This window comes from Trichosurus vulpecula, chromosome 5 (genome assembly GCF_011100635.1).
Source record: "Trichosurus vulpecula isolate mTriVul1 chromosome 5, mTriVul1.pri, whole genome shotgun sequence".
Taxonomy (NCBI): domain Eukaryota; kingdom Metazoa; phylum Chordata; class Mammalia; order Diprotodontia; family Phalangeridae; genus Trichosurus; species Trichosurus vulpecula.
This window is the reverse complement of record NC_050577.1, coordinates 264516693-264536789: the sequence shown is the minus strand read 5'-3', so window position 1 is coordinate 264536789 and position 20097 is coordinate 264516693. Positions and strand designations below refer to the sequence as shown.

Below are 20097 nucleotides of genomic sequence, written 5' to 3'. Positions count from 1 at the left end.
CAAATGCTCTAAGCACGCAGAGAACTAAACTTATGTATCCCATAAACCCTCCTACTCACTCCTGGGTCGCCCTCCCTCTTCCTCAGTTTCTTCTTCAGGTCTGGCACCATTCCCATCCCTCCAAAGAAAAATAAATCACTAGGGGAGACGTTGCATCTAAGCCAGTCTTTTCCCACCCTTCTCAGGAGCCAAGCCACCTCCCCCTTCCCCTCCCTACGGAATTCCCCTCCCCCCCTTTTCCAACTAGTCCAGAGAATAGACAGCAGCCTCTGCTCCCATTTTCCTTGCTCCTGAACAGTACATTCACTCCAAGAAGGTACTTGGTTCCTTTCTCTTATTGGACAAAACAGTGTGTGCTGAGGGGAATGAGAGAGGTGGGGGCAATTCAGGCAACATCAAAACAGATAGGGGACCATGCTGGTGGTCAATCTCTACAAGGTCAGTACGGCCCAGGTTATTTGGGGTCAGTCAGGCCCCTCTAGAGGATCACCATTTTGTCAGCTGCCCAACAGGGCCTTTTCATAGCAGAATCCCACTCTTTACTGACCACACCCACAAAGATACAGAAATATGGCTTTTGCTCGTCAGCCAACAATCTCAACAGCTGTGGTCACCACATAATCAAAGGTCAACATAGAGGGGACAATAACCCGTTTCAAAATGCCTTCCCCTGATACTTTCCCAAGGTGATCACTAAGGTAGCCTTAGACCAATGGACAGCCAGAAGCTCAGAGAGGTGGGATAGGGAAGGCAGGAGAGAAACCTGGTGCTTGTCTTCTACCTGGACAGCAGCACTGGCAGGTTTAGACAGACAGACAAGACACAGAGAGTACTCAGTACAGCAAAACAAACACAAACCACAGTGATCTGAGCCCAGCAGGAAGTTTAGCTGATAGTGCAATGTTTTCTTATTCCAGCTATACAGAGCATATCCTGGCTGAAAGGCGGTTCTAAAGAATCAGACCCCTTTAACTCAGGAACACTAACTTGTCTTAGGCTCAAGGTGTGCATTTTCCATCTGCTTCCTGGTGAAAAATGGCCTGAAGAACAATCAAAGAGTCAAGGAAGCTTCTCAGAACATCTGGTCCCTTCCCTCATCACCAGAGCTCCCAGGCCTGGAGCAGAAACAGTGCAGCAGAGAGATGCCCACTCCCACCCAGAAGGCAGAAGAGCCTTTATCATGCTTCCCAGATGCAGGGAGAAGAGATCTAGATATGGCAGGGCCAGAGACCAGTGTCCAGCCAGAGTGGAGCCAGAGGCTGGCAGTTAGGCAACAGAGTCCTGAATTCTCCGGAAGATGGCTGGGAAGTTCTTCCCCCCATTTCGAAGAACCTTTTTTCCTTCTTCAGTTGAAGTTCCAAGACGTCCCACGATAGGGTCATCGACCTAGGGGAGTGAAAACTCCAAGTGAATTTTCCCCTATTCCCAATTTTCTACCTTCCCACAAACCTCCATCCCACAACCCCAGCACCATTTACCTCCCAACTCACCAGTTCCTCTAGGGGTACTCGCTCAAACAAGGGATGCTCTTCAAAGTGGGTACAGATCCAGCTGTGCAGTTCCATCACATCAGTGATGGTATATACCAGTCCCTGCAGAGATTCCCATCCCACTGTCAGTGTGACTGGATAAAATTGGGACTTTACCTCATGAACCTTATTTAGACAGGAAACCTAAATAAGGCAGTGATAAGACTATGGAAGGAAATCCCACCCCTCCACCCCAATCTCCAACTCTAAGTACAGATAAACTAAAAGTGAGATTCCCAACACAATCTCTCATCCTTTCCTCCCACTTCAAACTGACCCCAATTCTCAGGACGTAGGCATATTCCGCCAGCAGTGTAGGGCTGATGATTCGCCACTTGTGTTTGGTCCGTTTGAAGTGTGGGTCAGGAAAGAGGAAGAACATCTTTGTCAACTGTGAGGAAGACAGGATGGTGAGACGCCAGCCTCCACCACCCAGGCTGGGAAAATCCAGTGCCTCCAGTGCCCCATCTCACCTGCCCTTTGTGGAAAAAGTTGGGTAAGTGCTTCATGGCATTGCTACGAAGACAGGCGATGTTCTGGAAGCCACCCCCAGAAGTAGATCGAAGGGCTCGGATCCTATCCTGAACATAATCTGAGACCTTTACCCGGATCTCTAGGCCAAGGATCAGCGTGTTTGGGAACATCGGGGATAGTTCCACTGGGTGAAAACGAAAGGTGCAGCATCATCACATACTAAAGCTAAGTGGGCAGGAAAGCCTCAATCCAAGGGGGAGATTGTTACCCAGACTAGGAATAGGAAACGGGCCCAAGGGAAATGTTTTGAGTGAATGGGGAAATTATCATCGGAGCCCCAGTGGAAATAAGAAGCTAGAAAGACAGATACAGCATGATGCGGCTGCAGGTGAATGGGGGAGATGATCAGAGACCAGGAACAGAGTGGATAGTTACTGTGTGTATGTGTGTAATATCAATACTGGAAGAAAATAAAAGAGGACAGGACAGGACAATACTACTGATGGTGAGGCAGAAGAGGAGTTGTAGAAGGAGGGATGAATTCCTGGGAGGCCTGAGACAGATGGTTAAGGATCACTGGACAGAGTGGCTGATCTCTGATGTTTATGTTGACCGACTCACTGACCCGATACCTGGTAAGTAAGATGCCTCATGTAGGGACTGTGGTCAGTGGGAGGGGCCACATAGGTCATTCCTGGCTTAGAGAGGCATCTGAGGCAGCATCTTCCCTGTTCCTGGCCAAAGGCCACAGGCTCTGAGTGGGGGGTAGACACTGATGTCATAGAGTCAACATCTGGGTCCGAAGGGGAAAGGCCAAAACTGCAGCCCCCACCAAAGTTGCTGCACAGGCAGAAGAGCCTGGGCCCTCTTAGTCTCACCTCCCTTTTCCCCCTGCCCAAGGAGACAGGGCCACTGCAAAGCGTTACCTAACAAACCACCATAGCCACAGCCTATGTCTGCAAATTCCACTTGGGCCTGAGCTCCCTCTTCTTTCTCATCCTTTGGGTCATCATGGCTCTGGTTGTGGGTCAGTGGGGCAAAGAACTTGGGGTAGAGCTCAGACCAGTCCATCTCCTCTGGCTTCACAGGGCTGTGGAGGGAGGGTGGTGTGAGTAGGGGAGTAAAAAATTGCAGAAATGGTACGGTGGGTGGGGTGAAAGGAAGTTTTCCCACAAATAGTGGGCCCTCTGGCCACAAGGAGACACAATGGAAAACACCCTTAACCCTCAGCATGAATCATAGGCCCATTCTGAGGAAGTGTACCACCCCCACTAGGGCCTGACCTGCTGTGACCATCCATCCTTATTTGTGGCATTTGGTATAATCACTGGTTAGTCTGGTTTCATTCTTGCAGCAAAAAGCAGAAATCCTTTTTTTTTTGAGGGGGGGGGTAGGGAGGTGTGATTAAAGGGGGGGATCGGACATAATGAACTGGAGTCTTAGTCTAGTTATCCAAGATAAAATTGTTCTAACAGAGTTTATCGGGTGGGGGGCAAAAGGATCACAGTTCACTCTAACCTATCAATTCCCCTGTCTCTATTTACCTCCTTATCAAACCTCTCCCACAGTCAACCCCTTCTCCCCCTGCAAGGCAACAAAGCTCCTACAACCTAATGGACAAATCCTCCAGGAGCTTATTCACTTACTTCTGCCAATTTACTGTCTCCTCTCTGCCATCACCAGACCCACCCACAACAGGACTCCTCCATCTCATTCCTTCAGCCTACATGTCAAATCCTCTTCCTCTTCATTTCCCTCTTAACTGAATCTGAACTCCTCCACTCTGGTCTCTCTCTCCAGCCTCTGTCCTTCCTTCTCTTAAACTGAACCATACGGTACTATACACATAATAGCTCTTTTCTCTTTATTATCAGCCTCAATTTGCAAAGCACTTTTCAACCCACAGAGATAGGAGGCATAAACGTTATCCCCCTTTTTGACGAAATGAGGGAAATGTCTTGTTCTGAAGCACTATTGTGTGTGGGCAGGTGATCCAACATTTCCGAATGTGGAGGACAAACACTGGTAGGTTTTTACTAAGCTGAAAAAGCTTTGACTTGGGGTCACTGACAGGCTGTGTTTGCTGGCAGAGGGCCAGTTCAGCTAAGTAAGAAAAGATCCATTATCAGAAGGGTGCCCACTAGGTTATGAATTTTATTGACCATAGCAACCTAGGAAATGGAAGGACTGAAGGGGGCTGCTTAAACTGATATGAGAAAACTGACTTGTGACTCTCTAAGGTCACACTTATGGAACCCGGGGTTTCTGAGTCTTACAACAACAACAACCCCATAATGGGAGAAAGGGAGGTCCAATCTCAGTCCCTCCTCTGCTTCTGAGGGGAAAGTTCAAAGCAGTCCAGCCCAAGCCCCTCCCTTGCGGCAGACGTCAGGTTCACTGCATCTCAAGGTTGCTATGGGGGAAGCGGTGGTCCAGCCCTGGCCCCCCAACGCTGCTGAGGCCAAGTTAACTGCACCCCGCTGTTACTATGGGTGAAGGGGAGGTCCAGCCCTGGCCCCCCATGCTGCTGAGGCCAAGTTCACTGTACTCTTCTATTGGTATGGGGATGGGGAGGTCCAGCCCCGGCCCCCCAATATTGCTGAGGCCAAGTTCACTGCACCCTGATGTTACTATGGGGGAAGGGGATGTCTAGTCTCAGCCCCCCAAATGCTGCTGAGGCCAAGTTCACTGCACCCCTCTATTGCTATGGGTGAAGGGGAGGTCCAGCCCCGGCCTCCTGATGCTGCCTAGGTCGCACTCTCGTGACGCCCCAATGGCAGCGGGGTTCCAAGAGCTCCGTGACTGATCACTCCCCGCCTCCCCGTCTGTCCGTCCGTCCCCCTGGATCCCTCGAGACCACCCCGCTCGGGGGTCGGGCCCGGGTCTGGAGCAGGTTTCTCCAGGACTAAGATGCCGGTTTCCCGGGGAGGGCCTAACTCACTAGCGCAGGGTGTGGTCGGCCATAGGATTAGAGTGAGCTCGTTGTCGGTAGAAGCGCTTCTGGGGCGCTGGGGCCGGGGTGCCCTCGTCCAGCTCGGCAGCCTCCATGGCTCCGGGGTCCCAGAGCTTCCGCGACTCTCACGTGGAGACGCCCGCTCGCCGGCCCTCGGCGCGCAGTGATGAGGTAAACATCACGTCAGAGAGGTGGGACGGAAGGCCGCGCCCCCTTAAAGGGACCGGGGCCAAAATGCCCGTCGGCTTCGGGGGTGTGGAGAAAGGGAGCTTGCCAACGTGTAAGCTTCGGTCTTGGAACTTGAAAATCAACAGAACTAGAGCTAGGATTTTTCACGTAACCCACCTCATTTTGAAATTTCATTTTATAAGACTTTTTTTTTTTCTGAACAACAGTGTATTTTCATTACTTCTCATCTCGTTCCCCCATTAGAAAACGATTACATTTTCGCGTCGACCATATAAAAAACTAAACTCCCCCCCCCCACACACATTTTGCAGATGTGGAAATTGAGACCTAAGGAGAGTAAGTCCCTTACCCAAAATCCCACAGTTGGGGATTTGAACTCAGATCCTCGGACTCCAGATTCTTTCTCACTGTACCTCAGCAGCTTTTTACGTCCGACTTGCTACAGTAAAATTTGGAATTTAGAATTTTTTTAAACGCTAGAAATGACTGCAGGCCAGGGTTCTTACCCTGTAATCTGTGAACTTTAAAAAAAAATCTGATAATTATATTTTAAAATAATTGTTTCCTTTTAATCTTATGTATTTTGTGCAATTAAAAACAAGAATCTGAGAAGTAAAGGGTCCATAGGCTTCACCAGACTGCCAAAGGGGTCCAGAACACCCTCCCCCCAAATTAAGAACCCTTGCAGCTAGTCCAATTCTCCCATTTTACAGATGGGAAAACTGAGAAAGGAAAAACCAGACAGGTGAGGTGACTTGCCCGAAGTCACAGAGCCAGTAAGGAGCCAGGGTCGGGAATGGTATTCAGAGCCCTGAGTATTCTTTCCACTGTCACAACCACTAGCATGAGTGGTGTCCAGGAACACTCTACGGTCTGGGGAAGACCAGGACACCTCCCCCGCCCTGCCACGTAGTATAGCATTAACCATTTCCCGGCCTCAGGTGTCTGGGGCCAGTCGCAGATGGTAGTCTAGAGTTCGAGGAAGTAGGGTAGGAGGAGCTTGGGCTGGCGGCCAGATCTCTTCCACTTCGTTCCGCCTCCCGAGAGTACAGGAACCTAGTAGGCTGGGGATGCCGGGGGTCTGACCTCCCCTTCCTCCTAGTTGAAGGCAGCGGGGTCTCACTCCTGCCCAGCCACGTGGAAGCCACCCCTTCCTCTAGAGCTTGGCCGGCGTCCAGAGGAGTCCCTCTGTGCGCTGGTGCTCGATTCCCCGAGACATTCTGTCCGGGATGTCGGAGTCAGACTCCGAACTGGAGTCGGAGTCCGTGTTCCCTCAGGAGGACGGGCTCTTCGCTGATTCTTACACAGAAGAGACTCAGTTCCACTTCTGCGGTCATGTACTGAGCATCAAACAGAGCTTCGGGGCTCGGCTTGGGGTGGCTGCGCCTGTGTGGGAAGCGGTGAGGACTCCCGGGGTGTACTGGGTGGTCAGCAGAGAGAAAGGCGCGTAGGGGAAGGGAGTAAGGGGGATGCGGTGTTTTCATTTCTCTTCTCCACTCTGGATCTTCTAGTTCGGGCAGAGAAAACCCAATGTAGGTACGAATTGGGTTTCCTCTGTAATTAGGCAAAGACCTGCTTTCTCTTCCCAAAATTTCTCTCCCTCCCTCCCCCCACTTTCTCCATCCCATCCCCCTCTTGCCCCCATAGGCGCTGAGCCTATGCAGTTACTTCGAGAGGAAAAATCTCGACTTCCGAGGCAAGAAGGTGATTGAGCTGGGCGCTGGGACCGGCATCGTGGGCATTCTGGCAGCTCTGCAAGGTAGGTGAGCTGGAATCATAGATCTCATAATTTGAAAGGATCTGATTTAATTTAGTCCAGCTCTGTATTGTGAGCCAGTCTATCCTGTCTTTTTGTGTGTGTGTGTGTGTGTGTGTGTGTGTGTGTGTGTGTGTGTGTGTGTGTGAGGGAGCCCAATCAGTGATTCCAACAGTTTAGGGACTTCCCATTGTGGGAGGTCCCTTCACTAATGCAGGTTGTTAGTCTGTCTTTAATTTATAGTTTTAGAGACCTATCTGAAACATTGAAAGGTTAAGTGATTTACCTGTGGTCACACAGCTGTTTGAGCCAGAGGCCGACTCAAAGGCCAGTCCGCCATCTAATACTAGGTATTCCAAGTCAATAAGTATTTGTTAGGTACCAACAAAGTGCCAAGCACAGTGCTAAGCTCTAGAAATACAAAGAAAGGAGGGGAAAAAAACCTTTCTTCCTCCCTATACGGTCCTTAAAATGTTATATAATATGACATAAGGCATGTCTTCCTGGGGACTTCCTGATGGTTCACAATGTCAAAAGCTTCTGCAAGAGGCCAAGTGGAATGTGGACTGAAAAAAGGTAAACGAATTTAGAATTTAAGCGATCGCTGTAATCTTGGAGAGACAAGTTTAAATTAAGTAGCAGAGTGGGAAGCCTCATTACTGAGGATTGAGAAGTAAGTGGGAGGTGGAGAAATGGAATCCCGTGATGTATTGGAGTTTGGCTGCAGAAGGGAGAAAAAAAAAAGATAAAGGTTATTGGCTTGAGGGGATGGCAGGCTCAAATGAAGATTTTTTTTTTTAAGGATAAGGGAGACCTAGCAGGGAAGGAGTCTATAGATAAGGGGATATTGAAGATGAGAGAGAAGAAAGGATGGATCAGGGAAGTACCTAGAATAGACAGGGGGGAATAATAAGATCAAGAAGTAAATAGAGGGGCTGGTGGCAAGAAAGGCCTCATCTTCATTAGCAACTGATGATGGGAGATGATGAAGAGACATTTTGAGGTTAGGAGAGGAGAGGGAATTTATACTATACAGGCTCTGTTTTTTGTTCAGTGTATCTAGGTTTAGGAGAACAATTTCCTTGTGTAACAAAGTTACACAGTCAACAACTTCATTTGTAAATCACTTCTCAACCTTCTCTTCAACTCAATCTTTTCATTCTGAGCTCTCTCTCTCTCAGATAGAAGACAGTTTTATTAGTAAATTATCCAAGTAGAAAGGTCTCAGACTGACTCTCTATTTGTGTTTTTTCAGTTGCTTTTTATGTTTTCCACTTTTTGTTCTTTGCCATTTCTTTTTTCTTTTTCAAGGGATTAGCTTTTTCTCCAGCAAATGTATTTTCAGAATGCTGTCCTGTGTTTTTAGGAGGAGAATTAAGCTTGTGCTTAAATTAAATTTAAATTAAAATAAATTCTCCAAAACTTTGCCTGGAGTATGTGGTGGTTTAACCTTTTCATTATTAACATAAGTCTTGACTCCCATTTTCTTCCCATTAGTTCAGAGTTGTTTAGTTGCAAAGCAAGTTGTACAACATCAGTACTCTCAAAGAGCACATGGCCTTTGCCAACTGCAGTCACAATTTCTCACAATTTTCTCACAATTTTTACTGCTAGAATGCTTCCACAGTCAGAGAAGTGCTCTTGAATAGCAGCATCTTCAATTCTGTAAGGGAGGTTCCAAACACTGATCTCCTGCCCCTCAAAGGAATGTCAGATATAAATTCAACTCTGATGTGAAATCCCTCTATAATTAGAGCACCATTTCTTTTCAGTGCCTTTTCAGCAACACTCTCTTCTTTAAAAACAACATAACCATTAATACCCTTCTGTTCAGGGTGAACTTCACGTTTTATTGCAGCAATCTTTTTGCATAAAGTGCTTTTTTTCTGGAATCAAAGAACAGAATTGTACACATTCTATTTCTCCACACTCTAAATGACTTCAGTTCATTTTTTCTTACAGGTGACAGGTAAATTTTCTACAAATACAGTTGCTTTATTTTTTATTCTTTCTTCTGCCTCATTGACATGAATCTTCTTTTTTTTATTTGCCTCAAATGAATAATTTGAATTATCAAGTATTTTACCATCTCCTAGGAGGTTAAAAGATTTAATTTAATTTAAAGTAACTACTCTTGGGAAAGTATGTTTTTCCAATTTACTAAATAATATTTGATGAACTGGTAAAGGCTCTGAGGTTACTTGATATGATGAAAAATGTGTTGAAATTTTATCAAAAAGAAAATATACTGGGTATGTCTGGAAGCTGAGCTGGTGACTGAAGAGAAGATTAAATGGAGGGAAAAGAAACAGGCCTGAGACAGCAAAGCAAGGAAAGACACGGTGAGCAGCTCCTCATCTGGAAAGTATCAAGCTGGACAAGTAGCCAGCAGCTTGTTTTGAAACAAGCCCTTCAAGAGTGGCATGAGCCACCTGCCATCACTCTCCAGCTCCTCACCTACCCAAGTGCAGCAGCCCATCTATATGGCTGCCAGAGATTCAGTTCCTTTTATAGATTAACAGTGAGAAGAGAAAACATAATAAAGATGAGATTGCTTTCCATGGTCAAAGAATTTTTGCTTCTATTTAACAATTATAGTGAAGGAGTTCTCTCATATGGATAAAAGGTTGGCAAATAGAGAAAGTGCTTTGGTATCTGCTGATCTTGAAGGGGAAAAGAAGAAGAAAAAATTCAAGCTAAACAAATAAAGAAAAGGAAAATTTCTCAAGCCAGTAATAATGATGAAACAGCAGATGGTAAAATACTTGATAATTCAAATTATTCATTTGAATAATTATCCAAATTATTATCTATATCCAGGTATATTTTCTTTTTAATAAAATTTCAACATATTTCTCATACCAAATAACCCCAGAGCCTGTACCAGTTTATCAAATATTATTTGATAAATGAAATAATGAAATATGATATTGAAATATGACAAAATGAAATATGACAATGAAATAATAAAACTGATACATATAATAATCATAATATTTTAGCTGTGAGAATGCTCATAGCAAGAGCCTCTTCCAAACATAACTATAACCACAAATTACTATACACAAGTCCACCATTCAGTTTACACTCTTTGCTTTTATATTTATTTTATAATTTATTTAATTATATATATATGTGTATATATGTATATACACATATATAATTTATTTTATATTTATAAAAACGTAGTTTTTTCAAGGCTGTTGGGGTTAAGTGGACTGGCCCAAGGTCACACATCTAGTAAATATCAAGTGTCTGAGGCTGGATTTGAACTCAGGACTTCTTATTCCAGGGCCAGTACTCTATCCATTACACCACCTAGTTACCCCTCACGTACTAAATTCCTGAGAGATACTTTTTGATTCATTCATTTACTCAATGTATCAAATAAAGTCTTTTTCCAAGCATTTTCTTCATCTTGTTTACAAAATAAATGTTAGAACAGTTCCCCCAAGAAAGAAGGCCTCCCCATCTTTGTCTCTGTCTTTCCCAACTTTTTGTACGTGACAGGAAAACTATCTTCAGCATCTCTCAAGCCATCTTTCCTTATTGTCCCTTTCTAGACTCATGTCTTATAAAATTATCTTTATAATGTTTGTTCATAAAATAATAGTTAAGACAGTTCTAAGAAGAAGTTAATATGTGTTGTTCAAGCCTTGTCAAAACCCAACTCTGGATTACCACCACCATTTGTCTCCTACATTCCTGCAGCTGAACAGATCTGGAGGAATTCAGGAGATCATCCTGACTTGAGTCTATTAAAATTTATGTTATTTAATTTTAACTAGGCCTTCTTGCAGCAAGGTAAACCTTTTACTCCTCCCTGATTGATTCTCTATTCTTCTCCTCATAGGATCTGTTCCAAACCTTCTCTTTTCTCTTCAATCCTGCCACATAACCCCTCTCCCCACTGTCTCAGCTGAGAATCTCATCTCAAAATTTACCAAGAAAATTAAGGCTGTTCCTTATGAACTTCCTCTTCTCCTCATCTCTACAATTCAAAAACCCTGCTATCACCCTTGTTCTCCCCTCCTTTACTGCAGTCTCTGATGAGGAGGCTTTTCTCTGAAGTAGGCTTTTCTCACAATGGCCAGCTCTCCTACATGAACTGACATCCTCTTAGCATTTTCTCTCACAACTTGCTCCCACAAGCATCCTTTCTCTTTTTTTATAGTCTTCAGTTTCTCCTGATGTACTGATTCTTTGGCTGCTATCCACAAACATACTTAAATCTTTCCCAAACTTAAAAAAAAATTCAATAGACCTTACCATCTCCGTAAGCCATTGACCTACATCTTTCCTCAAAAAAACTGAATATACTTATTGCCTCCACTTCCTCTCCCTTGCTTCTAAACCCCTTGTAAATCTGGCTTCTAATCGGTTTCCTAGCCTCAGTACCATCCTCATTCTCCATTTCCCTCAAGCCACCCATCTGATCAAATCTTGTTTTCATCAAAGGTCAACAAGCATTTATGGATCAATTACTTTGTGCCAGGCACTATGCTGGGGATACAGGGAAAGGCAAATGCAGCCGCTGTCCTCAAGGAGCTCATAGTCAACATGTAAACAACTATGTACAAACAAGATGTATCCAGGATAAATTGAAGACAATCTCAGCAGAAAGGAACTAGCATTAAGACCAGGAAGGGCTTCTTTCAGAAGGTGAGGTTTTAGCTGAGACTCGAAGGAGGCCAGGGCTGACAACTGAGTGTAGGATAGAGTGGAATGGGGAGAAACTCAAGGGAGGAAGGTTATTAGAATAGTAAAGGTGTGAGATGAGAAACCACTAGAGTGGTTTCCATATCAGAGAAGACAAGGGATGAAGAATTGATAAGACTTGATAACTGATTGGACATGGCAATGGGAAGGTGGTCAGAGAGAGTTAGGAGTTGAGGATGACACTTAAATTAGGGAAGATAGGAAGAGGGGAATATTGAAGGAGGTAAAGATAATGAGTTCAATTTTGGACATGTTGAATTGGAAATCTCTAAGGGACATCCAGTTTGAGATATCCAATAGGCAATTAAAGATTTGAGACTGGAGGACAGGAGAAAGGTTAGGGCTAGAATAAATGGATCTCAGAGTCATCTGTATAGAGATGATAATTGAATTCATGGGAGCTGATGAGATTGCCAAATTAAAAAGTACAGAGGGAGGGGAAAAGAGGGTCTAAGACAGAGCCTTGGTGGACATCCAAAATTAGAGGCCCTGGAAAGCCTGGATGAAGATCCAGCAAAGGACACTGAGGAGAAGTCAGACAGGAGAACCAGGATAAAGTAGTGTCACAAAAACTTAGAAGAAAGAAGAGAGTGATTGACACTGTCAAAGGCTTCAGAGAGGTCATGAAGAATGAGGACTGAAACAAGACTACTGGATTTGGTGATTAAGAAATTAACTTTGGACAGAGCAATTTCAATTGAATGGTAAGGTAGGAAGCCAGAGTGAAGAGAGTTAAGAAGACAGTGAGAGGAAAGAAAGTGGAGGCATTGATTATACATGGTTTTCTCAAGGAGTTTAGCCATGCAAAGGAAGAGACATCTAGGATGATAACTAGTAGAGATGGATGATTTTTTTGAGGATGAGGATATCTCCACAACATCTCTTGATTCTGTTCCCTTTCTCTATTCATGTGGCCATCACCGTACTTCAAGTCTTCATTACCTCTTACCTGGATTGTTGCGATAACCTTCTAATTGGCTTCCTTGCTTCAAGTCTCTCCCCTCTCCAACTCATCATCCACCAAACTGTCAAAGTTATTTTCTTAAAGCAAAGATTTGATCTTGTCATTCTCCTACTTAGTAAATTGGAGTGGTTCCTTCCTATTTCTTCTAAGGTCAAAGATAGCTTCTTTGGTTTGTCATTCAAAGCCTTCACAATCTCCCATATTTAAAATCCATTCCCTTCTCACCTCTACTTCTTAGAGACAAGTTTTCTTCAAAACTCAGCTCCACTCCACCTAAATGAAATCCTTCCTGATCTCCCCAGCTGATAGTGCCTCCTCTCCCATTGCCTTGTACTCCTTTTGCAGAGATTTTGTTTATACTTATGAAAGGGAATGAATGGTTCTTGAAAACCCAGTTCTTAATCACAGAGGAGGGGCCAAAACTGAGGTCAAGTGTTCCCTTTATGAAGTTCCAATTATCACTCAAGTGAATCAGTTGGATGAGATGAAGAATGACCAAGTCTTAAGGTGATCTTTAAAAGTCAGGAACTGAGCTTCTGACTGGAGGAGCTTAAGACTATTGGAGATGAAGAAATAAAAGCTGTAAAAATCCAAGTGAAAGGAAGGAGAAGGGAATAAGCAGATGTAGTGCCTAATATGTGCCAGGTTCTGTGCTAAGCACTTTGTGGAGGCAGTCAACACAAAGAAAAGCATCAAGGGTCTTTGACTGAGGCTTCTTGGGTTGATCAGGCATGAGGTATGTCAGGATAGAAGTTTAGAAACTGTGTTGCTAAATAACTCTGTGCCCCTTCAACATAACCCAAAGTAGGTAATCTTGTAATTTCTTTCTCCCCTTGGAGATATAGAGATATCTCCCCTTCTTGCAGTTTGAAGCTTTTTCCTTTGGGCACATAGGGAAGTTTGTGCACCTTTCTTTGTTTTAAATATTTACTTTGTCTTTATAAACAGTGGTAATCACTGACATTTGCTTTTGCAAGTCTATTGATTTGGAATGCAGTTGGGTGGAAGCAACTGAGGAGAAAACATACACAGAGAAGAGATAGACATAGATCTAACACTGAAGTGTTTTGTCAGAAGCACTGTCTCTGATTTCTGGTTGGGGGCTCAGAGCTAACAAAAAGATAAGATAGGCTTGTTCTACTTCCCAGAATGGAGAAGAAACATATATAAAAGAAAATCTATATGGGCAATAGGTCAGTGGTAGGGTGAGGAGTAAATAGGAGTGGCTGAACAACCCATCTCTTTAACAATGCTACACTTATGTATGTATATGTTGTCTCCCCATTTTTGTCTTTGTATAGACCCAGTGCCTAGGACATAGTAGGTGCTTAATGTTAGATGTTAAATGAGTGTTGATACAGAAGTTTTGGAATGGTCACTAAGTATGGAGAGTATTATAGAAAATCAGTCAGGAAGAATAAAAGGATTTTTTGTGCAGCAGTGAGGGCCCACCATCAGTGTAAGCACATAGGATTTGATAACATAAGCTTGCAGGAAACCTAGTCAGTATTTTCCCTGATGTTTCACAGCAACATTCATAGCTGGTGAGTATAAATGGAGAAGGATTGTAGAAGTAATCACTTGCATATTGGTTTTGGCACCGTATGATCGATGAAAGGATAAGAAGACAAGGGATTCTAGATTAGATGATATACAGTTGAAGTGGTCAACCTTGGGGTTGAAGTATTCAGTCAACTGGCATTTATTTACCTTGTGCTAGGCAATGTGATGGAAAAGGAAACTGAGGTCCAAATGATGGATTGAGAGGATAAGGATGGAGTGAGTGGTGGTAGTGGCACAGGAGGCACAACAGGTCATGGTGAGGACAAAGACTAGGTGTAAGAGGAGTGACTCAGAGGAAGAGATGGAAAGATAGGAGTCTGATTGAAAATAGAAAGTTGGGGTGAGGCAGCTAGGTGGCACAGTAGATTAGAGCACCAGCCCTGGAGTCAGGAGGACCTGAATTCAAATGTGGCTTTAGACACTTACTAGCTGTGTGACCCTGGGCAAGTCACTTAACCCTGATTGCCTTAAAAAAAAAACCCAAACAAGTCAAAAAAGAAAGAAAATAGGAAGTTGGAAGTTCAGAATCAGGGAGACTTAACACATTCATTTGGCCCTTCCTTTGTGTGTATATGAAGCAGGGTGAAGATGAAGAGTATGGGTGTTAAGAAGGTTAATGATTTGGGAGATTAGCATGCTCAAAGGGACATCAACATTCATGTTCAAGTCCCCAAATATGAAGTCAAGAGTTGGGGTGAACAATGAATCAACAATTATTATCTATTATGTGCCAGGTATTCTGTTAGGCATTAAACAGGAAGTATATCCTTGTATACTATTGTTATATGCTCTTTCCCCCCAATTGGAATATCCTCATGACTCTTCAACTGCTTTATTGATCAATTACTTCACAGGGAAGTGCTGTTAACAATCTCTTCACTCCACCATTACTGTATCCTTCCTCCAACTACTTTTTTCAACCCATTCCTTTCTAACATAGGTAGATTCCATTCTGGGTAGTTGGTCATGTTAACCTGAAAGTTTGGTTAAAGGAGACAACAGGCTAGGTGATAGAAAATTTATATTGCTTATTCATTTATTCCCTTAAGCCAGCTGATACATACATGTATGGGGCCAGACCAAGTCTGACTGCCTGCACAAAGGAATGAGAAAGCTTATATACATTATTTTTAGCAGACTCAGCATGCCTGCATTACTTCACTTTTATGATCCCCATGTATGTTTAACCATGATACAAGAAAAGGATTTTCCTTAATGGAATAGGTTGTAAATACAATAAATCAGGATAACTGACAAAGTGCCAATTGGAATTAAAACCCAGGATCTCTGTGTTTAATTTACTATTAACATTCCATAACATAGTATATACCCATAAAATATTAAGATAAGAAAAAGTCACATAATTCAAGATAGTGTCTGGGGTCAAGGTTTTCACCCTTAATGGCCATGGACAGAGGGAAGAATGCTCTTAAATCAGCCCCATCTGGGCTTGTTGACATAAGAGGCATTTTCTGGGTTACTCAGAGAACAAAGAAGCTTTGGTACAGCTCTTCTTCTAGTTGATCATTAATAAAAGGCTCTGGCCCTTACTGAAAGTTACAAACGTGATATTAAATGACATTAATGATCATCAGTCATAAGACTGAAAAGTGTGGTGGGGAGGAGGCCATTCTCAGTCAAATACACACATCATATAAATAAAGAGTAAATAGAGAAAATTGACTTAGAGTTCCATTTTTTACAGTACTGAAATGTGATGTTTCTGAGATAAAGTTTGAGAATACTTGAATTTCTGGCTGAGTTTATGTTACAAAGACACCCTTTGGTCCTTGTTGAATTCTGCCTTTTATCATATTTTTTTTTACCTCATCTTTTTTTTCCCTTTTATTTTTTGAAGGGGGGAAGGCAGGGCAATTGGGATTAAGTGACTTGCCCAAGGTCACACAGCTAGTAAGTGTGTCACGTGTCTGAGGTCAGATTTGAACTCAGGTCCTCCTGACTCCATGGCCGGTGCTCTACTCACTGCGCCACCTAGCTGCCCCTGCCTTTTATCATATTTAACTGTGTACATATCATGTCAACTTCCCTCCCCTTTAGACTCTAAGTTCCTTGAAGACAGACTGTATTATTTTGTTCATCTTTGTGTCCTCAGTATCTAGCACAATGACTTAAAATAACCAAGACAAACCCAGGGCCTATATGAACATAATTATGACACACTTTTCACGCGAATAAATCAGATCTAAATAAATAGAAAAATATCAGTTGCTCATGGTTAGGCCGAGCTAATATAATAAAAATGACAATTTTACCTAAATTAATCTATCTATTCAGTGCCATACCAATCGAACTACCAAAAAATTATTTTACTGAGCTGGACAAAATAATAACAAAATTCATCCGGAAAAACAAGAGGTCTAGAATATCTAGGGTATTAATGAAAAGAAATGCTAGAGAAGGTGGCCTAGCGATACCAGATATTGAACTGTACTACAGAGCAGCAGTCATCAAAACTGCCTGGTACTGGTTAAGAAACAGGGGTGTGGATCAGTGGAATAGGATAGGTACACAAGTAGGAGAAATCAACAAGTTTAGCAATCTACTCTTTGATAAACCCAAAGAGGCCAGCTTCTGGGCTAATAATTCATTATTTCACAAAAACTGTTGGGAAAATTGGAAAATGGTAGGGCAGAAACTGGGCATAGACCAATATCTTACACCATATACCAAAATAAAGTCAAAATGGGTTCATGATTTAGGAGTAAAGTCTGATACTATAAGTAATTTGGGAGAGCAAGGAATAGTCTATTTATCAGATTTATGGAAAAGAAAAGAATTCATGACCCAACAAGAGATAGAGAGCATTACAAAATGCAAAATGGATAATTTTGATTATGTCAAATTGAAATGTTTTTGTCCAAAAAAAGCCAATGCAACAAGAATTAGGAGGGAAGCAGAAAACTGGGAGAAAATCTTTGCAACTAGTATCTCTGATAAAGGCCTCATTTCTAAAATATACAGGGAACTGAGCCAAATATATAGGAACACAAGCCATTCCCCAATTGAGAAATGGTCAAAGGATATGAACAGGCAGTTTTCAGAGGAAGAAATTAAAGCTATCTACAGGCATATGGAAAAACGCTCTGGATCGCTGCTGATTAGAGAAATGCAAATCAAAACAACTCTTAGATACCACATCTCTCCTGTCAGATTGGCTAAAATAACAAATCAGGAGAATGATAAATGCTGGAAAGGATGTGGGGAAATTGGAACATTGTTACATTGCTGGTGGAGTTGTGAGCTGATCCAGCCATTTTGGAGAGCAATTTGGAACTATGCCCAAAGGGCTATAAAAATGTTCATACCCTTTGACCTAGCATTACCACTTCTAGGGTTGTATCCCAAAGAAATCACACAAGCAGGAAAAGGACTCATATGTACAAGGATATTTATAGCGGCTCTCTTTGTGGTAGCCAAGAATTGGAAATCAAAGGGATGCCCATCAATTGGGGAATGGCTGAACAAGCTGTGGTATATGAAGGTAATGGAATACTATTGTGACATAAGAAATGGGGATGATATGGACTTCGTAACAACCTGGAAAAACCTACACGACATAATGCTGAGTGAGCGGAGCAGAGCCAGGAGAACATTGTACACAACCACAGATATATGGACTCCGTGAGGACCAACCCTGACATACTTCGCTCTTCTCAGCAACGTAAGGTGCAAGGACAACTCCAGGGGACTCATGATGGAGAATGCTATCTTCATCCAGAGAAAGAACTGTGAAGTTTGAATACAGATTGAGGCGCACTACATGCTCGCCTTTTTTGCTTCTCTTTTGTTTTTGTTTTTGGGTTTTTTTTTTGGTTCTGTTTCTTCTTTCTCATGATTCATTCCATTGGTCATAATTCTTCTCCACAACTTGACTAGTGTATAAATTAATTCAATGCGAAGTTATACATGGTAGTTATATGAGATCCCAGGCCGTCTCGGGGAGGGAGGGGGGAGGAAGGGGAGAAAATCTGGAACTCAAAATTATGTAGAACCGTGTGTGGTAAACTAAAAATAAATAAATTAATTAAAAAAAATCTCTATACAAAAAAAAAAATAACCAGGTGATATGATGGAGAGAATTCCACACTTGGAGTCTGGAAGATCTGCCTTCGAATCCTGTCTCAAACACTTATTAGCTGTGTGACTTAGGCAAGTCACTTAACCCCAGTTTGCCTCAGGTCCCCCATCAAAAATGATATATGTAAAGTGCCTTTGAAATCCTTAAAGTGCTTCATTGGTGCTCCCCTCTGCCATATGTACGCTGAATTTTGAGAGGTCATAAGGAGTTACTTTTCTGAAGGTGCCGAGAACTGAAATTTTTCTAGACATTTCTGAATGGTGATCTTTCAGCTGGTCCCTAGACCTCACTTCTCTTCTGTTCTTTCTCTTCCAGGGGGAGATGTCACCATCACTGACCTACCTCTGGCCCTGGAGCAGATTCAGGGAAATGTTCAAGCTAACATACCAGTTGGTGGCCGGGCACAGGTCCGAGCTTTGGCCTGGGGGCTAGACCAGGGTGTGTTTCCTGAAGACTATGACTTGGTGTTAGGGGCTGATATTGTGTATCTGGAACCCACCTTTCCACTGCTCCTGGGCACCCTTAGACATCTCTGTGGACCAAATGGCACTATCTATCTGGCCTCCAAGATGAGGGAAGAGCACGGGACACAGAGTTTCTTTCACGACATATTACCACAGCATTTTCAGCTGGAGCTGGCGCAGCGGGATGAGGAAGAGAACATTAACATATATAGGGCTACACACAGGGGAGGCTGAGAGGCTCCCCTGTGCCTCCACATCCAGTTCGTCCTGACCTCTGCCCACAAACATTCCTCTGATCAGTCCTCTTCCTCTTGGTATTAAGAGGAAGTGAAGAATATTAGCATATAGAGAACCATGTGTAACGACCTAAGGCGGCTGATTCCTGGGTCCTGGGAGAGGTGTTCTATGCTTTCATTTCCTCGCTTTCTTTGATTCTGTTTTCTCCATCCTACTAACTTTTCCATTTCTTCTAGACTAATACTGGGCATCACTTTATTGGAAGCCTCAGACACTCTCCCTCACAAAAGCCCTGATGGCTTGTCGATCAGAAGGCCCTCCGTCCCTGTTCTTGGAGGTAGAGGCTGAGTGGGGAAACTGACCTGAAGGAATTTTGATGGAATATGGTGGATTCTCAGCAGAGTAATTGCCTCTGACTGCCTCTCCCACAGCAAGTAGGGACTTTCTTGCTTTTCTGTTTGTATCCCCAGCACTCAGCACAGTGCTAACACATAATAACCAATTAATAAATGCTCATTCATTCATGTGCTTGCCCTGGTGGTAGGCATGTTCTCAATTCTGTTTTGTTTTTGTCTTTTTGTTATTTTTCTGTTTTTCTTTTCTTTTATAGGAAAGACAAGATCATGAAAAGTATCTTCTGCATCCAAGGCCCTAAAGTTTATGTTTTTAAGAAAAAGAATTTCAGACTACCTGTTTTATACTTAGGAACACGGGGGACTAAAGCGCCCAAGCAGATTAAGCTTCCCATTTTGTTGAGGGAGGGGAGGGGAGGTTAGGGTACAGCAGGCCTATTTCTTTTTAAATGAGGCTGAATGGTTTAGTGGAAAGAGTACTGAACTTGGAAAGCACTTTTTTTTTTAAAGTGCCTACTATGTGCCAGGCACTGTGCTAAGTGCGGAGGGTACAAAGAAAGGCAAAAAGACAGCCTCTGCTCTTCAGGAGCTTAGGGTCTGGATCTGTCAGGTAAAAAGGCACCTCTCTAAACCTGGGCTTACTCATCTATAAAAAGGGGGTCACTGTTCCACCTAACCAACTGGGGGGTGCTGTGAGCCAAGCGTTTTAAGTGTTGTGTAAATGCGAGTTACTATTATTCCTTGCCCCAGCATGCCCCACCCCTTCACCTGGGGTAGCCTTGGCGACCGACCGCAGC

The 20097-nt window shown here is 43.3% G+C and overlaps 2 protein-coding genes across 2 annotated transcripts; one reads left to right on the top strand and one right to left on the bottom strand.

The window, feature by feature from the left end:
* Nucleotides 1–866: 866 nt before the first annotated feature.
* On the bottom strand, nt 867–5102 carry METTL1 (methyltransferase like 1). Its single transcript, XM_036760879.1, has 6 exons — nt 4945–5102; nt 2930–3093; nt 2003–2187; nt 1807–1920; nt 1491–1592; nt 867–1386 (listed from the first exon to the last, which is right to left on the bottom strand). The coding sequence occupies exons 1-6, from the start codon at nt 5049–5051 to the stop codon at nt 1267–1269; spliced, it is 792 nt and encodes a 263-aa protein (XP_036616774.1). The 5' UTR covers nt 5052–5102; the 3' UTR covers nt 867–1266.
* Nucleotides 5103–6156: 1054 nt separating this feature from the next.
* Nucleotides 6157–19503, top strand: EEF1AKMT3 (EEF1A lysine methyltransferase 3). The gene is made up of 3 exons (XM_036758734.1): nt 6157–6545; nt 6793–6904; nt 18562–19503. Exons 1-3 carry the CDS (start codon nt 6375–6377, stop codon nt 18942–18944), a joined length of 666 nt encoding a protein of 221 aa, XP_036614629.1. The 5' UTR covers nt 6157–6374; the 3' UTR covers nt 18945–19503.
* Nucleotides 19504–20097: the final 594 nt, after the last annotated feature.

Coding starts and splice junctions, on each gene's coding strand:
- METTL1 (XM_036760879.1), bottom strand. CDS start 5,051: ATGGAGGCTGCCGAGCTGGACGAGGGCACCCCGGCCCCAGCGCCCCAG. Junction 3,094..4,944: donor GCCGACCACACCCTGCGCTA/GTGAGTTAGGCC, acceptor CTCCCTCCACAG/CCCTGTGAAGCCAGAGGAGA. Junction 2,188..2,929: donor TGGCTATGGTGGTTTGTTAG/GTAACGCTTTGC, acceptor GTTTTCACCCAG/TGGAACTATCCCCGATGTTC.
- EEF1AKMT3 (XM_036758734.1), top strand. CDS start 6,375: ATGTCGGAGTCAGACTCCGAACTGGAGTCGGAGTCCGTGTTCCCTCAG. Junction 6,546..6,792: donor CTGCGCCTGTGTGGGAAGCG/GTGAGGACTCCC, acceptor TTGCCCCCATAG/GCGCTGAGCCTATGCAGTTA. Junction 6,905..18,561: donor CATTCTGGCAGCTCTGCAAG/GTAGGTGAGCTG, acceptor TTTCTCTTCCAG/GGGGAGATGTCACCATCACT.